This window comes from Pristiophorus japonicus, chromosome 9 (assembly GCF_044704955.1).
Source record: "Pristiophorus japonicus isolate sPriJap1 chromosome 9, sPriJap1.hap1, whole genome shotgun sequence".
Classification (NCBI taxonomy): Eukaryota; Metazoa; Chordata; class Chondrichthyes; family Pristiophoridae; genus Pristiophorus; species Pristiophorus japonicus.
The window spans coordinates 188,070,534-188,090,578 of NC_091985.1; the positions used below are offsets into that span (position 1 = coordinate 188,070,534).

The following is a 20,045-nucleotide window of genomic DNA, read 5'->3' on the forward strand; positions in this document are numbered from 1 at the left end:
AGCCCAGGAAGAGGAGGAGGGGGCTGGCTTACTACAAATCAACGTCCAGAGGGAGAGGAGGAGAGAAGAAAATTTATCATTTATTGCTACTACAGAGAGTTGGAGAGAGGGGGAAAAGAACATCCTGAGAAAACACCATCCAGTGTGGAAGGAGGGAGAGCCATTTCGACAATCTTCGACAGGTGGGTGTGTTTTGGTGCATTCCCCGACAGACTTTGTTGTATCGGTGGGGGGAGGAAAGAAGACCTTTCGAGGGCCGGAACATCGCGGCGGGTGTGTGTTTGTGTGTGGAAGTGTGTGTGGGGGTCTTGCTTACAGCTAGGCCCCACACACCACTTAAGCACCCCTCCCCCATTGCCTAGCCTGGGATAGCTGGAGCTACCTGGCTGAAGAATCTTTAATCACCCTATTAAACATCGTTGGGAGTGTGTGCCTGGGTGGCTCCAGCTACCCCAGGTGAAGACATCTTCTCCCCCCACCCGAAGACCATTCTACAAAGACTGTTTTTTGCCATCTGGGGAGTGCACCCCAAGAAACACCCACCCATCGCTGTGAGGGGAGACCTGCCCTCACAGCTTCCCTGTTTCCCACCCCTCTCTCTCTTTCTCTCTCTCTCTGTCTCTCCCCTCTCTCTCTGAGAGCTCTTTCCTCCTAATTTTAAAACAATTAAGACAACTGAGCAGAGGGAGCAAGGCCCCTCCCCATTCGTTAACTAGGGGAAAGGTGTGCCCCATTACGAGCTCCCTCTGCTCAAAAAACCAACGAGGCCAATTAAAGACCATTAAGGCCTGTGACTTTGGGGTGGGTGTAGCCCTTAAAGGGACCCCGTGATGGTGACCCCATCCACGCCGGTGGCAGGGCCAGCTAGGACATATGCGCAGGTGGCGTCCACATCCACGCGCCTCCTGCCGCCCTGCCACCATTCAGACTGATAGCAAAAAAACACGGGGTCAAGAGCTACACTCACCCCACAATGAGCATCGAGGAGTGCGTGCGGGCGATGGCTGGGGTAGTCGGCCCCTTGGCCATTGTCGCTGCCTCCAAGATGTCTGGGAAGGCTGTATTCTTCCTGGGGTCGGAGCGGGCGGTGTCCGTGGCCCTTGAAAAGGGGCTCACGGTGGGCGGGACGTTCCTGCCGGTGGACCCTCTCGAGGCCACCGCGCAGAGAGTCATCATTTCAAACGTCCCGCCCTTTGTTCCCGCTGAGCTCCTCCTCCCTCACCTTCACCAACTGGGGGAGGTAAGGTCGGGGATCAACCCCATACCGCTCGGCCTCAGGGAGAACAGCCTGCGCCATGTGTTGTCCTTCCGCCGCCAGCTCTTTGTCCGGTTGGCGCGGGAGGAGACGACGTAGGGATCGTTTAATGTGGTGCACGAGGGGACTGCCTACCGCGTCTTTTGGACGTCGGACGGTGTGCGGTGCCATGCCTGCAGGGAGGTGGGGCACGTTCACAAGAACTGCCCCGCCTCCAAGGCCGCCAAACCACCGAAGGCGGCCAAGGATGGCGCCGCCGCCAACCCTCCCCCTAGTAGCGTCCGCATGCCGGGAGCCGTAGGTGCGCGGGCATCGTCGGAGGCCTTTGTTTTCATGGCCTCCGGTGGGGGTGAGGGAGAACGTCCGATCGGAAAGAAGGCGCGGAGGAAGGCGAAACATCTTGAGGCGGGTCCCCTCAGTGCGCCAGACAGTCTGGTCACCGCGCTCAGCCCAACCCTGTCACCGGCGATCGCGGGGTGCCCTGAGCCCATGCCCGAGACCATGACCAATATCATAGAGGGGCTCGGGCGCGGGCAAGATAAGAAAAAGGGGGGGCAGAGCGGGAGGTCTCGGCAGACATGGAGGTCTCCCTGCCTCCACGCACCCCCAGGAACAAAAGGAGGCGCCGCTCCAATGAGGCGGAGGGGGAACAAGGTCCCTCCGCAGAGGAGTCGCTGCCCACCGTGTGTCCCGCGTCCCCCACCAGTGCCACCAAACTGCGCCGTAGACGGGAAGAATCTGTCCCCAGGGAGCGAGGGGCAGTCGAGGCTGCCCAGCCTCTGCCTCCCGGGGATGGTGTGAGGGATCTGCCTGTCGTGGGGGGCGTGGGGCCAGCGGAGGAACGCGTAGCCACCGGGTCGAGCGTCCTGGGGACTGTGGCGGGCGGGGCCGAAAAGGCCGGACCTGAGCCCACCCAGCCAATATCCAACTTCCCCCGGGATTTGCTCGACTCGGCAGAAATACACAGAATTAACAATTTTAATGAATCTGTTCACGCTGGGCCGGTGGGTGGCGGCGGGGAGGGAAAAGAACAACAACCCTCGCCCCCTACTTTGGAGCTGGGGTACTTGGAGGACCTGGAACATTACTTTGACCAGGTCTCTCCGTGTTCCCCGGTTCCTGGGGCGGAGGGGGAACCCCTTCCACTGTCACTTCCTGACCCAGCACCACTTTTAAAAGAGCCCAGTGGGGACTCCTCTGTCGACGATCCTGGGGGTGGGATCGGGGCAGAGACAGGGCTGGATGGAGCGGCCGGGCCGTTTGCCATACCGCGTGCGGTCGACGGGCCGGCTGCTGGCGGCGACCTCCCGGAGGGGGACGGGGACTCGGTGGGGGACTCGGGAGAAGATCTTGAGTCCATCGCCAGTGAGGTGGTGGATCTCCTCGTGCCCGCCGCTGAGTCCACCCTCAGACCCGTAGAGGAACTCCGGGACTTTTTGGTCCAGAGCCAGGGTCGCTGCAATCGAGCCCATCTGGCCCTGGAAAGATGGTCCGATCCGGGGCTGCTCGTCGCGTCCGTCCATGCCGCCGCTAAAACCATGGCCACGGGCGGGCCCTTATCAAAGGCGCAAGGCCTTGAGCTCAAAGGGTTGCTCGCTGGGCTACTGAAGGAGTGGAGGTCAACAAACGACTCCACTCCCGCACCACAATAGGTTAGGTAGAGGTTGCACTATGCTTTTGTCATGAAGATAACCATAGCCAGCCTCAACATCAACGGCAGCAGAGAGGCACACCGTAGATTTAAAAATTTTTCGCTCCTGCGGGAGGGTAAATATGCGGTGTGCTTCCTGCAAGAAACCCACACCGTTCTGGGAGACAAAGCCACGTGGCTCCTGGAATGGCAAGGAGAGGTCCGCATGAGCTACTTCACTACCACTTCTTGTGGGGTGGCCATCTTGTTGGCCCCACATTTTCAGCCGGAGATCTTGGGGGTCGAGTTGCCCGTGCCAGGCCGCTTGCTGCACGTCACGGTTCGCCTGGGGGACGTGCTTCTATCTCGTGAACGTGTACGCCCCTCAGCCCGGCCCGCAGCAAACGCGCTTCTTCGAAGAAGTGTCCGCTCTTCTTGGCTCCGTCGATGTCAGCGACTGCATTGTCCTTGGGGGAGATTTTAACGGCATCCTCGAGGCGAGGGACCACTCCGGTGCCCTGCAGAGGATGATGGCGATGGAGAAGTTGAGGGACCTGGTCGGGTCCTTCGACTTGGTGGACGTCTGGCGAAATCTCCATCCCGACTCCAGCGCCTTTACTTGGGTGAGGCATGGAGTAGGATGGTCCAGAGTCGACCACCTTTACATGTCTTGGGCATACATTTCGTGCGTCCCGGCGGCCTCCATGCGGCCGGTGCTGTGTTCGGACCACCACCTGGTGTGGGCGGAGCTCGCTTCGCTCCGCGCGAGGACGGGGTCCGCGTACTGGCATTTTAACAACCAGCTGCTGGAGGACGTGCGGTTCCAGGACTCGTTCCGTCGTTTCTGGGCCGACTGGAGAAGGAAGCATGGGGGCTTCCCCTCCTTGAGGCTATGGTGGGACGTGGGCAAGGCTCACGTCCACGTCTTCTGTCAAGAGTACGCGAGGGGGTCGACCAAGAGGCGGGCGGCCAGGGTCGGGTGCCTAGAAAAAGAGGTGCTCGAACTGGAGTCCGTCTCGGTCAAGTCGTCGAGGACCCGGCCCTGCAGATTGTGTACGAGGCGAAGAAGGCCGCGCTGAAGGACCTGCAGCTCGTTGGGTCCCGAGGCGCGTTTGTGAGGTCGCGGATCCGGTTCCTGCGGGATCTGGACCGCGGCTCCCCCTTCTTCTACTCGCTGGAAAAAAGACAGAGTGTCCGTAAGCAGCTCTTGACGCTGCTGGCCGACGACGGCTCTCTCGTCTCGGATACGGATGGCGTCAACAACAGGGCCCGTGAATATTACGGGGCTTTGTTCTCTCCAGATCCGTCCAGCGTAGAAGCGTGTAGAGTTTTGTGGGAGGACCTGCCGAGGGTCGGCCCGGTGTGCGACGAAAATCTGGGATCTCCGCTAAGCCTGGCGGAGCTGACCGGCGCCCTCGCCTGGCTCTGGAGGAGAAATGCCCCGGGGCTGGACGGGCTGACCGTGGAGTTCCACAGGGCGTTCTGGGACGTCCTGGGGGGCGACTGCACGCGGGTCCTGGGGAAAAGTCTGGCGACCGGGGAGATGCCCCTCTCTTGGCGCAGGGCAGTCATCGTCCTGCTGCCTAAGAAGGGCGATCTCTGTCTCCTTAAGAACTGGCGCCCGGTCTCCCTCCTCAGCACGGACTACAAAATCTTCGCCAGGGCGATGTCTGCTCGCCTTGGCGCCGTGTTGGACCACATGATCCACCCCGACCAGTCCTACACGGTCCCGGGCCGGACAATCCACGATAACATTCATTTGGTCCGGGACCTCATCCATCATTCCCAGGAGGCTGGTCTGTCGGTCGCCTTCCTATCTCTCGACCAAGAGAAGGCGTTCGACAGGGTGGATCATGACTATCTGTTCGGAACTCTGCGCGCTTTCGGGTTCGGGACGCATTTCGTCGCCCGGATCCGACTTTTGTACGCTGCCGCAGAGTGTCTGTTAAATGTTAACGGGTCCTTGACGGCGCCCCTTCGCTTTGGGAGAGGAGCGGGCTGGATGGCGCCAGACACGCTGGCGCGGCGCCTAAATTCCGCCAACGTCCGCCGCGCGGCCGATGCCATCGAGTCGCTAAAAACAGCTCTGGGCCCTGACTCCGTTAGGTGCATCGAGGATGCTCAAGCACGTGGGGAGATCCCGTCCGAACTGGATGGAATTACTCATTGGCGCCAAACCCCGGAACCTCCCTCGGGGGCCGGCGCCTCACAACTTGAGCCGCCTCGAGGAAATCCCCTCCGTGCCTTTCAGTTCCGCACGGAGGGGTTTCCTGTACGGGCTGCTCCTGCACACTCTCAACTTTGCCATCCTCGCCGGCCGTCCGGACACGCCATGGCGTACCATCTTGCCGTCTGGAGGAGGCGGGGGTCCCCGATGGAGGGCACTCTACGCGGGAGTCCTCCCAGTATTTATCGGGGACTTGGCCTGGAGGGTGGTGCACGGAGCAGTCACGTGCAATAAATTTTTAATCCGGTTCACGGGCTCCCAGGCCGCCTGCAATTTCTGCGGTCTGGAAGAGTCCGTGTTCCATGTTTTTATGGAATGCACGAGGTTGCAGCCCCTGTTTTATTATTTAAAGGGGCTGCTCCTGAAATTCTGGCTGCACTTCAGTCCCACACTCCTGATCTTTGGACACCCTGTGTGGAGGGGAGCGGGTAGGTCCGAGGGCCTCCTCGTAGGACTGCTCCTGGGCACGGCCAAGGGTGCCATCAGGCGGTCCAGGCAGCGGGCGGTCGAGGGGGCCATTCAACCTGACTGCCTGCCTCTCTTCCGCGCATACATCCGCGCCAGGGTGTCCTTGGAGATGGAGCACGCGGTGTCCACCGGTACGCTCGCGAGAGGACTTCCGCGTGAGTTGCACACCGGAGGGACTGGAGTGCATCGTCACGCCCGGCAACCAAATTTTAATTTGATTTTATGTTTTAAAGTTTAATTTGTTTTAATTGCCGGTGTTTTTAGTGTCCCCCTCCCCTTTTATAGGGGGCACTTGGAGAAAAAAAAAAGATTTTAGTGCCCAAAAAAAACCATTTAAAAACCCCAAAAAAACAAAGAAAAACACAAAAAAAAGGGCCTTGGAAATGTTTGTTGCGCCCCCCCCCAGATCGGGGGGACACGATTTTACGATTTAATGTTTTAATTTTCTCACAAAAAGAGCTCTGTGGACAAGCACCCCAAGGTCCCTTTTTTCATTTACATTATTAAGTGGCCTACCGCTTAATGTGTATACTCTTTCCTTATTAGCCCTCCCAAAGTGCTTCACCTCATACTTCTCTGAATTGAATTCCATTTGCCATTGCTCTGCCCACCTGACCAGCAGATTGATATCCTCCTGCAGCCCATGACTTTCCTCTTCATTATCAATCACGCAGCCAATTTTAGTGTCGTCTGCAAACTTCTTAATCATACTCCCTATATTCAAATATAAGTCATTGATATATACCACAAAAAGCAAGGGACCGAATACTGAGCCCTGCAGAACCCCACTGGAAACATCCTTCTAGTCACAAAAACATCCATCAATCATTACCCTTTGCTTCCTACTCCAAGTCAATTTTGGATCCAACTTGCCACTTTGACCTGGACCCCATGGGCTTTATCCTTCATGACCAGTCTGCCATGTGGGACCTTATCAAATGCCTTGCTAAAGTCCATATACTGCATCATACACACTACCCTCATCGACCATCTTGGTTACCTCCTCAAAAAATTCAATCAGGTTAGTCAAACATAATCTTCACTTAACAAATCCATGCCGACTGTCCCTAATTAATTCTGCCTTTCAGGATTGTTTGCAATAATTTTTCCACAATTGAGGTTGGCTGACAGGCCTATAATTACTCGGCCTATCCCTTCCTTTCTGCCTTCTTAGACAAGGTTACCACATTAGCAGTCCTCCAATCCTCCGACACCATGCCCAAACCAAAGAGGACTGGAAAATGATGGTCAAGGCCTCTGCTATTTCCTCTTTTGCATTTGTTCATGGGATGTGGGCGTCGCTGGCGAGGCCGTCATTTATTTCCCATCCACAATCGCCCCTTGAGAATGTGGTGGCGAGCCACCTTCTTGAACCGCTGCAGTCCGTGTGGTGAAGGTGCTGTTAGAGAGGGAGTACTACCCTTGTGTAAACAAGAGGTGATCCAAAACTCTGCTGCCTTGTGTCCTAACTTGCACCAAGTCTCACTCACCCATCACCCCCTGTGCTCACTGCCCCGTGTCTTAACTCACACCAAGTCCCACTCACCCATCACCCCCTGTGCTCACTGCTCCGTGTCCTAACTCACACCAAGTCCCACTCACTCATCACACCCTTTGCTCGTTGATCTATATTAGCATCCCGCTTGAGCAAAGCCTCGATTTCAAAATTCTCATCCTTGTTTACATATCACTCCAAAGCTGTTGCTCCTCCCTATCTCTGTAACCTCTTCCAGCCGCTACATCCCTCCCTATCTCTTTAACCTCCTCTAGCCCCTACACCCCTCCCGATCTCAGCAACATCCTCCAGCTCGTACACCCCACCATCTCTATAACCTCCTTCAGTCCTACACCACTCCCTGTCTCTGTAACCTCCTCCTGCCCCTATACCCCCATCCCTGTAATCACCTCGCCCCTACACACCCCCTATCTCTGTAACATCCTCCAGCCCCTACACCCTCCCTATCTCTGTAACCTCCTCCCCCCTACACCCTTCCCTATCTCTGCAACGTCCTCCACCCCTACACCCCTCCCTATCTCTGTAACCTCCTTCCACCCCTACACCCCTCCCTATCTCTATTACCTCCTCCAGCTCCGACACCCCTCCCTATCTGTATAACCTTCAGCCCCTACAGCCCTCCCTATCGCTGTAACTCCCTCCAGCCCCTACACCCCTCACTATCTCTGTAACCTCCTCCAGCCGCTACATCCCTCCCTATCTCTTTAACCTCCTCTAGCCCCTACACCCCTCCCGATCTCAGCAACATCCTCCAGCTCGTACACCCCACCATCTCTATAACCTCCTTCAGTCCTACACCACTCCCTGTCTCTGTAACCTCCTCCTGCCCCTATACCCCCCATCCCTGTAATCACCTCCAGCCCCTACACACCCCCTATCTCTGTAACCTCCTCCAGCCCCTACACCCTCCCTATCTCTGTAACCTCCTCCCCCCGACACCCTTCCCTATCTCTGCAACGTCCTCCACCCCTACACCCCTCCCTATCTCTGTAACCTCCTTCCACCCCTACACCCCTCCCTATCTCTATTACCTCCTCCAGCTCCGACACCCCTCCCTATCTGTATAACCTTCAGCCCCTACAGCCCTCCCTATCGCTGTAACTCCCTCCAGCCCCTACACCCCTCACTATCTCTGTAACCTCCTCCAGCCCCTACACCCTTCTCAATCTCTGTAACCTCCTCCAGCACCTACACCCCTCCCTTTCTCTGTAACCCCCTCCAGCCCCTACACACCTCCCTATCTCTGTAACCTCCTCCAGCCCTTACATCCCTCCCTATCTCTGTAACTTCCTCCAGCCCCTCGCCCCTCCCTGTGTCTATAACTCGCTCCAGCACCTAACACCCCCCTGTCTCTGTAATCTCCTCAAGCCCCTACACCCCTCCCTGTCTCTGTAATCTCCTCCAGCCCCTACACCCCTCCCTGTGTCTGTAACCACCTCCAGCCCCTCGCATCTCCCTATCTCTGTAACCTCCTCCAGACCCTGCACCCCTCCCTATCTCTGTAACCTCCTCCAGCCCCTGCACCCCTCCCTATCTCTGTAACCTCCTCGAGTTCCAAAACTCCCTGAGATGTCTGTGCTCCTCTAATTCTGCCCTCCTGAGCAACCCTGATTATAATCGCTCCGCCATCGGTGGCTGTGCCTTCTGTTGCCTGGGTCCCAAGCTCTGGAGCTTCCTCTCCGAACCTCTCCGCCTCTCTACCTCTCTCCTCCTTCAAGATGCTGCTTAAAACGAACCTCTTTGACCGAGCTTTTGGTCACCTGCCCTAATTTCTCCGAGAATGATAGAGCACAGAATCAGGCCATTCAACCTCAGCAACTACTTGCATTGATATAGCACCTTTAGCCAAATAGTACGCCCCAAGCCATTTCACATGGAGCGATTATCAAATAATATTATAATCAGGGAGGTTCAAGGGGCCAGAGTTGTAAGGGGGGTTTGTGGGGCTAGAGGGGCTTACAGAGATAGGAAGGGCTGAGGGGCTGGAGGAGGTTACAGAGATAGGGTGGGGTGTAGGGATTGGAGGGGGTTACAGAGATAGGGAGGGGTGAGGGCCATGGAGGGATTTGTAAACACGGATGAGAATTTTGAAATCGAGACTTGATTACTTACAGCCTGGACATGGAGTGAGGCTGTCTCCTGGTGGTGAGTTACTGAATTACACCCACGGCATGGAGCGAGGCTGGCTCCTGTTGGTGAGTAACTGAATTGCACCCAGGACATTGAGCGAGGCTGCCTCCTGGTGGTGAGTTACTGAATTACACCCAAGGCATGGAGCAAAGCTGCCTCCTGGTGGTGAGTTACTGAATTACACCCAGGGCATGGAACGAGGCTGCCACTTGGTGGTGAGTTATTGTATGACATCGAGGAAAATGGAGCAAGGCTGCCTCCTGGTGGTGAGTTACTGAATTCCACCCGAGACATGGAGCGAGGCTGCCTCCTGGTGGCGAGTTACTGAATTACACCCAGGACATGGAGCAACGCTGCCTCCTGGTGGTGAGTTACTGAATTCCACCCGGGGCGTGGAGCGAGACTGCCTCCTCGTGGTGAGTTACCAGAGGTGAGCGGAGAGGCAAAAAATATGCAGCAATTTGTTGTGCTTGGGACTGGGCTGCCTGAAAGGGTGGTGGAAGCAGATTCAACAGCAAATTTTAAAAAACAATTGGAAAACACTTCAAAAAGGAAATAATTGCAGGGGAATGGTGAAAGTGCAAGGGGTGGGGCTAATACCAAAGAGCCGAGGTGCAATACAATAACTCAACACCAGGGGGCAGCATTCATCCAAGTTCTGGGTGTAATACAATAACTCACCATCAGGTGGCAGGATTCATCCAAGTTCTGGGTGTAATACAGCAACTCACCACCAGGAGGCAGCATTAATCCAAGTTCTGGGTGTAATACAGTAACGCACCACCAGGAGGCAGCATTAACCTACGTTCTGGATGTAATACAATAACTCACCACCAGGAGGGAGCATTAATCCAAGTTCTGGGTGTAATATATTAAATCACCACCAGGAGGGAGCATTAACCTAAGTTCTGGGTGTAATTCCGGGGGAGCGGCCTCAGCGGCCACCATCTTGGTCAGGGTTGAGGGGGGAATTTACTCAGCGGCTGCCATCTTGGTCAGGATGAGGGGGGAGTGGGCGCAGCGGCCGCCATCTTGGTCAGGGTGGAGGGAGGAGTGTACTCATCGGCTGCCATCTTGGTCAGGGTGCAGGGGGGAGTGTACTCAGCGTCTGCCATCTTGGTCAGGAGGAGGGGGGTGTGGGCGCAGCAGCCGCCATCTTGGTCAGGGCGGATGGGGGAAGTGTACTCAGCGGCAGCCATCTTGGTCAGGGCAGAGGGGGGAGTGGGCGCAGCACCCACCATCTTGGTCAGGGTGGGGGAGCGGGCTCAGCCATTCAGTCGAACCAGTCCGTGCCGGTGTTTATGCTGTGCTCATCAATTGGAGAGCCTCAGTATGGGGAGTGGGCAGGTGAAAGCAGCTCTAGTTAGGGCGAAGGGTGGGTAATGAATGAAGATATGATGCTGGAATCACGTGGCGATTGGTGGGGCCTGGTGACAGATTATTGTGAAAAGCCCTTTTCAGGAAGGTTGATGATTAGATGTAACCAGCACAACAACTGTATCCATCTGTTCTTGTCCCAAAATCCCCAAATCTAATGTCACTAATTTATTTTTCTGTGAGAAATGAAGAGGTGTGAAAGAAGGGAGGAAATGAGGCTTGCGCAGGAAAGAAGATTCCTTGAATGAACACATTGTGAGGCTGTTTTTTGACTCGCCTGTGAGAGGTTAAAAAGATGAAATGGAAAAGGGCACGTCCAGTGACATTTTTATTTTCAAAAGTGCTTTCTAAGTTAATCACGATATCCTAAGCCAAATATGCTATTACTATCCCAATCACTAATCCCAATACTAACAAATAACCACAAACCACACCCACTAACCCCTAAACCTACATCTAAACGCAGCTCCTAACCAAGGCCAAGAACATAAGAAATAGGAGCAGAAATAGGCCCCTTGAGTCCGCTCTGCCATTCAATAAGATCATGGCTGATCGATCTTGGCCTCAATTCCACTTCCCTGCTCTCTCCCCATAACCGTTGATTTCCCTACCTTTCAAAAATCAGTCTATCTCTAACTTAAATATATTCAATGACCCAGCCTCCACTGCTCTCTGGAATAGAGACTTTAAAAGATTCATGACCCTCTGAGCGAAGAAATTCCTCCTCATTTCCATTTTAAATGGGTGACCCCTTATTCTCAGACTATGCCACTTTGTTCGAGATTCCCCCACAAGAGGATACAGAGTTCAATGGAAGAGCTAAAGACCTGATAAAGGAAGTATTTAAACAATTATTTTGATGTAAGAAATACTGCAAGGTATGTTAGTAACAAGTAATTATAATCAACTAACCCATCAAAATTAGCAAAGGAAATTACAAAGATCAGAACATTTCAAAGGCGATCACATGCAATATGTGTGAAGTTCTACTAACTGCATTCAAAAATCGTTAAATAATACAGAAAATAACAGATTTCAGTCTTAAGCAAAATAGTTCTTTCAAGGATTGGTTGAAAGGAACGTCAAATGAGTGTAAAGTGAGACACACCAGTTCAGTCCATGACACCCACAAGCCGTATACTCAAACAAAACAAGCTTGGGATTTGATGTGGTAAAAGATGAACTGCGTGAGAAGTTAAATAAGTTAGAGTAAGAAAAGGCCCAAAATGGAAGGGAAGGAAACATTAATTAGTCTCTTCTTATTATGGAGAAATCAAATACTCGACACACGGTGTTTGAAACAAACTGATGTATTCACTATTTATACAGAACCTTAATCTCCAGCTCAGGTATAGGGATTATGTCGAGCAGCAGAAACAAGGTCTAATTGCCAGAATGAACATGGTTCAGTGTCCATTGCAATCAGAGTCTTCATCATAGGCAGCCCCTCAAAGCGAGGATGACTTGTTTCCATGCCAAAAAGGAATAAGTTCACAGGTGTTTCAATGAAGGACCTAATATTCCAGATCCCGAATTACATCCTGAAGGGTGGAAGATGCCTGTGTGTGGATTTTTTTTTAACGTGTGGTGGCTGTTGCACACCAGCCAGCACACGGGCTTGACAGAGCTAGGTCTTGGTCCAGTGGCAAGAATTACCCAAGAGGACTGGAGACCAGCTCTGCTGCACGGACCGAGCGCGCACACATATCGCAGTGTGGGCTGGCCCGTGCTGTCCCTGGGCCCTCGACTCTTTTGGGTCCCAAACTCATGCCTCTCCTGGGCCCCGGTCACTTCCTTCGACAAACTCTTGCTCCTTCGCCCCTCCTGCTGTGCCTGCCCGCACTGCAATGAACGACCTGATTTCGCAGCCGTCGCCCTCGTATGCCGCTGCACACTGCTCCCTCTGATGGCCCAGGCCTGCTGATGGTCTTGCAGGCCGGGACCGCGTCGCCGCACGCTGCTCCCTCTAATGCAACCTTTCAATCCCAGTAAATCCTCTTGAATTCACCAACGTGGCCTTTCAATGGCGGTATATTTACCCAGCATTCCCCGCGGGGGAGATTGTGCCGAGCCCAGACAACAGCGGCCCAGTGCGCAGGCGCGGGACCTGGCTGTGTTTGGACCATGCGCGGCGCGTGTGATGGCGGAGCGCACACGGTGAACATCTGGTGCGCGAAGGAGCCCGTTTTCAGCGGGGCGGAGGGGAGTAATGGACCTGAGGGTAAACGGGGAGGCTTCATAAACAACTAGTGCCCGACGGAAGCCTGGAATTATAACCGGAATACCGGTGGCTGCAACCTCCGGGCTTTCTCCCGGTCACAGGCCCAGGTTAACGGCAGCCATCTTTATACAGGAAGTCAAGGTCAGCGCTCCGCCATCTTGATTCAATGAGCAGCAAAGCGCATGCGCGGCCATCTTGGTGCAGGAGCAACGTGAGCTGCGCCAGTGTCTGCATCCAACCGGGCCGCCTGGGTAAAGCAACAACTTAATTATTTTATTCTCACTCAACACCTCGGGTTTCTCAGCATCTCTCCTGAAGGCGCTGCTCAGTGCTCAGCTTACGGTTTACGTCCCAGACAATTGTAGCAGGAAAACCCCAGAGCTGTTCACTCCCAGGGTTAGAATCCCCATGTACAGTCCCAGGTTTGCAATCCCCATTAACAGTCCCAGGGTTATTATCTCCTTATTACATAAGAAATATGAGCAGGAGTAGGACATTTGGCCCCTGGAGCCTGCTCCGCCATTCAATAAGCTCATGATTGATCTGATCAGGGACTCAGCTCCACTTCCCTGCCCGCTCCCCAAAACACCTTATAGGTTAAGAAACTGTCTATCTCTGTCTTCAATTTATTCAATGTCCCAGCCTCCACCGCTCTCTGAGGCAGAGAATTCCACACATTTACAACCTCTGAGCGAAGAAATTTCTCCTCATCTCAGTTTTAAATGGGCGACCCCTTATTCTGAGACTATGCCCCCTGGTTTTAGTTTCCCCTATGAGTGGAAATATCCTCTCTGCATCCACTTTGTCGATCATGTATTTCAATAAAATTACATCTCATTCTTCTGAATTCCAACGTGTATTGCCTCAACCTATCCTCATAAAGCAACCCCCTCATCTCCGGAATCAAACTCAGCACTGCCTCCAATGCAAGTATATCCTTCCTTAAATACGGAGACCAAAACAGTATGCAGTGCTCCAGGTGTGGTGTCACCAATATCCTGTTCAGTTGTAGCAGGACATCTCTGCTTTTATACTCTATCACCCTTGCAATAAAGGCCAACATTCCATTTACCTTCCTGATTACTTGCTGTACCTGCATGTTAACTTTGTGTTTCATGCACAAACATCCTCAGATCTCACTGTCCTGTAGCACTTTGCAGTTTTATCCCTTTGCAGATTTTTTGTGTCCTCACTTTACTTTTCCACCCATGTTTGTATCATCAGCAAATTTGGCTACATTAAACTCAGTCCTTTCATCCAAGTCATTCATATAGATTGTAAATAGTTGAGGAGCCTGCACCGATATCTGCGGCACTTCACTAGTCACCATTTGCCAACTAGAAAAAAACACATTTATCGTGACTCTCTGTTTTCTGTTAGTTAACCAATCTTTTATCTATGCTAATATACTGCCCTCAACCCCATGAGCTTTTATCTTGTGCAGTAACCTCTTATGTGGCACCTTATCAAATGCCTTCTGGAAATCCAAATACACCACATCCACTGGTTCCCCCTTATCAGCCTGCTCATTACATCCTCAAAGAATTCCAGAAAATTTGTCAAACGTGATTTCCCTTTCAGAAAGCCATGCTGACTCTGCTTGATTGAATCATGCTTTGCTAAATGTCCCGCTACTGCTACCTTAATATTGGACTCTAGCATTTTCCCAATGACAGATGTTAGGCTAACTGGTCTATAGTTTCCTGCTTTTTGTCTGCCTCCTTTCTTAAATAGAGGAGTTACATTTGCGGTTTTCCAATCTGCTGGGACCGCCCCAGAATCCAGTGAATTTTGGTAGATTACAACCAATGCATCCACTATCTCCACAGCTACTTCTCTTGAGACCCTCAGGTCCAAGGGACTTGCCTGCCTTCCGTCCCATTATTTTACCGAGTACTGCTTCATTAGTGATAGTGATTGTATTAGGTTTTCCCTCCCCATAGCCGTTTGATTATCCACTTCGATATTACTCTCAGTGACCAAGTGTTTTTCTGTAATTAAACTAATCTCGGACTGTTTCTGTCTAATATTAACTCCTGCACGGTCCCAGCAAACATTTTAAGGCAGAGATAGACAGATATTTGAGCGATAATGGAGTAAAGTGTTATGGAGAGCGGGCAGGGACGTGGAGCGAGCCCATGATGAGATCAGCCATGATCTTATTGAATGGGGGAGCAGGCCCGAGGGGTCAAATGGCCTACTCCTGCTCCTATTTCTTATCTTATGTTAACTGCCCCAGCCAGAGTCAGCACCCTCTGGGATTGAGCGAGAGGGAGGAAAGTCAGTGAGTGTAGAACTGAACCCAGCCAGAATCCGTACATTCAGGGGAGGGGAACCAGTGAATGTAGAATTGAACCCAGCCAGAATCCGTACCTTCAGGGGAGGGGAACCAGTGAGTCTAGAACTGAACCCAGCCAGAGTCAATACCTTCAGGGGAGGGGAACCAGGGAATTTAGAATTGAACCCAGCCAGAGTCCGCACCTTCAGGGGAGGAGAACCAGTGAGTGCAGAACTGAACCCAGCCAGAGTCAGTACCTTCAGGGGAGGGGAACCAGGGAATTTAGAACTGAACCCAGCCAGAGTCCACACCTTCAGGGAGGGGAACCAGTGAGTGTAGAATTGAACCCAGCTAGAATCCGTACCTTCAGGGGAGGGGAACCAGTGAGTGGGCCCAGTGAGTGTAGAACTGAATCCAGCCAGAGTTGGTGATGATAATTAGGAGCATAGGACAAGCTGCCTTCAGACATGCGATGTGTTTGAATTTCAGGACAGTGACGGGGAAGAGTGTATGGGGTGGGGATTTACTGCTTTGGAGGAACAAGAGAGGAAAGAATCTTCCATACAATCTAAAATTGTCAGTTGTGAATTAATGTCCTTTACTTGCAGTAATGATTTTTGTAAACTCATTTTCCAGAGTATTCGAGGGGCAGGATTTGCAGACGAGAAAATCAAATCAAACATTCGTCAAGATCTGACGGATTCACTCGAATCATCAGGACCTGAATATCATCGGCCTTTGAATGTGGATGGAGAAATGTTTGTTTGTTCTGTCTGTGGGAACAGATTTCAAACATCAGTGTGACTGGAAAAGCACCGAGACACACACACCCGAGTGAGAGTGTTCCAGTACACTAACTGTGGAAAGAGCTTTAGCCAGATTCACAGCCTGCAAAAATATCACACAATTGACAGCAGGGAGAAACTGTACACGTGTTGTGTGTGTGGACCAGGCTTCAACTGATCATCCCACCTGGAGAGACACAAGGACACCCGCATCATGGAGAAACCATGGGAATGTGGGGACTATGGGAAGAGATTCAATTACCCGTCTCAGCTGGAAGTTAATTGGCGCACTCACACTGGGGAGAGAACATTCACCTGCTCTAAATGTGGGAAGGGATTCACTACATCATCCCACCTGCTGAAACACCATCGAGTTCACACTGGGGAGAGGCCGTTCACCTGCTCCGACTGTGGGAAGGGATTCACACAGTCATCCAGCCTGCTGACAAACCAGGGAGTTCACACTGCGGAGAGACCATTCACCTGCTCTGAGTGTGGGAAGGGATTCACTCGGTCATCCCACCTGCTGAGGCACCAGCGAGTTCACACTGGGGAGAGGCCATTCACCTGCTCCGAGTGTGGGAGGGGATTCACTCTGTCATCTAGCCTGCTGACACACCAGCGAGTTCACACTGGGGAGAGGCCGTTCACCTGCTCCGAGTGTGGGAAGGAATTCACTACCTCATCTCATCTTGCAACTCACCAGCGAGGTCACACTGGGCAGGGGCTGTTCACCTGCTCCGACTGTGGGAAGGAATTCACTCTGTCATCCCACCTACTGACACACCACTGAGTTCACACTGGGGAGAGGCCGTTCACCTGCTCTGAATGTGGGAAGGGATTCACTACCTCATCCAACCTGCTGACACACCAGCGAGTTCACACTGGGGAGAAGCCGTTCACCTGCTCTGACTGGGAAGGGATTCACTCAGTCATCCAACCTGCTGAAACACCAGCGAGTTCACACTGGGGAGAGGCCTTTCACCTGCTCTGAGTGTGGGGAGGGATTCACTCAGTTATGTCACCTGCTGACACACCAGCGAGAACACACTGGGGAGAGGCTGTTCAATTGTTCTGATTGTGGGAAGGGATTCACTACCTCATCTCACCTGCTGACACACCAGCGAGTTCACACTGGGGAGAGGCCGTTCACCTGCTCTGACTGGGAAGGGATTCACTCAGTTATGCCACCTGCTGACACACCAGCGAGTTCACAGTGGGGAGAGGCCGTTCACCTGCTCTCAGTGTGGGAAGGGATTCACTCAGTCATTTAGCCTGCTGACACACCAGCGAGTTCACACTGGGGAGAAGCCCTTCACCTGCTCTGAGTGTGGGAACGGATTCACTTCTTCATCCCACCTGCTGAGGCACCAGCGAGTTCACAAGTGACTGCAGGGTTTGGATTCTGCTGTTGTCCCAGACTGAATCAAGTCCATTCTGACAGTTGGGCTTTCTTACTGCTGATATTGATTCCCCCAATACCTGGGCTGGAGTTTAATATTCTGGATATTTGACAAATTAATCAATGGGAAAATGGTCAGATAAAAAATAATACTGATTGTGATTGCATCTCTAATTCACTTTAAAAAACATAAGAAATAGGAATAGGAGTAGGCCATTGGCCACTCGAACCTGCTAAACCATTTAATAAGATCACTTCGCTGCCCACTCCCCATAACCCTTCACACCATTATCGTTCAAGAATCTGTCTATCCCCACCTTAAATATATTCAGTGACCCAGTCTCCACAGCTCTCTGGGCGGAGAATTCCACCGATTTACGACCCTCTGAGAGTAGACATTTCTCCTCATCTCAGTTCTAAATCCCATATTGTTCAACTATGCCCTCTAGTTCTAGATTCCCTACAAGTGAAAACATCCTCTCTGGCATCCACCTTGTCGAGTCCCCTCGGTATCATATGTTTCAATCAGATCACCTCTCATTCTTCTAAACTCCAATGAGTATAGGACCAACCTGCTCAACCTATCCCCATAAGGCAACCCCTTCACCTCAGGAATCAAACTAGTGAAGCTTCTCTGAACTGTCTCCAATGCAAGCATATCCCTCCTGAAATAAGGAGATCAAAACTGTACGCAGTACTCCAGGTGTGGTCTGACCAAATACCCTGTACAGTTGTAGCAGGACTTCTCTGCTTTTATACTTCATCCCCCTTGCAATAAAGTCCAACATTTCTATTGGCTTCATAATTGCTTGCTTTATCTGCATGATAACTTTTTGTGTTTCACAAACAAGGACAACCAGGTCCCTCTGTACTACAGCATTTTGTAATAGCTCTCCATTTAAATAATAAATTGTATTTTTATTTTTCCTGCCAAAGTGGATAACCTCACACTTTCGCACATTATACTCAATCTGCCAAATATTAACCCACTCACTTAGCCTGTCTACATCTATTTGCAGATTGTTTTTGTCCTCCTCTAATTTGCTTCCCATCCATCTTTGTATCATCAGCAAACTTGGCTACATTACACTCAGACCCGTCATCCAAGTCATTAATATAGATTGCAAATAGTTGAGGCCGATCCCTGTGACACCCCACTAGTCACCATTTGCCAACCGGAAAATGACCCATTTATCTGTTTTCTGTTAGTTAGCCCACCCTCTATCCATGCTAATATATTAACCCCAAACCCGTGAACTTTAATCTTGAGCAGTAACCTTTTATATGGCGCCTTATTGAAAGCCTTCTGGAAATCCAAATACACCACCTCCACTGGTTCCCCCTTAGCCACCCTGCTCATTACATCCTCAAAGAACTCCAGCAAATTTGTCAAACATGATTTCCCTTTCCTAAAATCATGCTGACTCTACTTGTCTGTATTATGCTTTTCCAAATGTCCTGCTCGTTTCCTAAGCAATGGACTCCAGCTTTTTCCCAAAAACAGATGTTAGGCTAACTAGTCTATAGTTTCCTGTTTTCTGTCTCCCTCCTTTTTTCAATAGCGGTGTTAAATTTGTGGCTTTCCAAACCGCTGGGACCTCTCCACAATCCAGGGAGTTTTGGGAGATTTCAACCAATGCATCCACTATCTCTGCAGCCACTTCTTTTATGACCCTAGGATGCAGGCTATCAGTTCCAGGGGACTTCTCCACCTTTCGTCCAGGGGATTTTTCCACCTTTAGTCCCATTATTTTACCGCTTACTTTTTCTTTCGTGTCAGTGATAGTTTTAAGTTCCCCCTTCCCTGTAGCCCCATGGTTATCTATTATTGGGATGTCTTTAGTATCTTCTACCTTTAAGACTGATACAAAATATCAGAAGGGTGTTCTGCACCCCACAGGGACATCACACACTGCCCCCTGCCTGCGGGAGCTCAGGGTCAGACACTGAACACACTGCACCCCACAGGAACATCACACACTGCCCCCTCCCTGTGGCAGCTCAGGGTCAGACATTGCACCCCACAGGGACATCACACACTGCCCCCTCCCTGGGGCAGCTCAGGGTCAGACACTGAACACACTGCACCCCACAGGGACATCACACACTGCCCCCTCCCTGGGGCAGCTCAGGGTCAGACACTGAACACACTGCAACCCACAAGGACATCACACAATGTACCCTCCCTGGGGCAGCTCAGGGTCAGACACTGAACATACTGCACACTATAGGGAATGCACGAACTGCCCTGTCTCTGGGGCAGTCACTTCTGGAGCGTCCAGAGACAGAAAGGGAACTCCTCCAAACATTCTGGTTATGAATTCCGAGTCAAATTGATGCCGAATCACCACATTCTACGCTGCAGCCTGGAAGCCACAGTGACCAGTGGGATCTCACAGACCCTGGAGAAGCCCCCCAGAACCCCCCAGCTTTGGCCCACAGACCTGGAACACTGGGCATCCACAGAGGGGGAGCGATCATTCTGCTCCCCCAGACCCCACATGTTAGCTCCACTCTCACTGTGAGTTGTGGGGAGTTACATTTATCCACAGCAGCTCTCCTCCCCTGAAGATGCTGATTCTGGCTGGGTGCAGAAATACAAAGGACACACTCAGGAAATGTGCCCCACTAACCGAGCACTGTACAGGACTGGAGCAGGCAACATCTCCCTCAATTGTCCTGCTCCCAGACTGACCCAGACCCCCCTCACCTACCCCTATCCCAGACTGACCCAGACCCCCCTCACCCTCCCCTGT

General features: G+C 52.2%; 1 protein-coding gene across 2 annotated transcripts in view; it reads left to right on the plus strand.

Annotated features, from left to right (window-relative positions):
- The window catches only part of LOC139272787 (oocyte zinc finger protein XlCOF6.1-like), a 32,879-nt gene extending 16,113 nt beyond the window's left edge, over positions 1–16,766 (plus strand). Inside the window, exons 1-2 of one of the 2 annotated variants that reach the window (XM_070888898.1) lie at positions 99–182; positions 15,739–16,766. In XM_070888898.1, the coding sequence (XP_070744999.1) occupies positions 16,102–16,680 (579 nt within the window). In that variant the 5' untranslated portion in view covers positions 99–182; positions 15,739–16,101 and the 3' untranslated portion in view covers positions 16,681–16,766. Of the gene's footprint in view, positions 1–98; positions 183–15,738 lie in introns of those variants that run through there. The other variant, XM_070888899.1, reaches the window with a different exon arrangement.
- Positions 16,767–20,045: the final 3,279 nt, after the last annotated feature.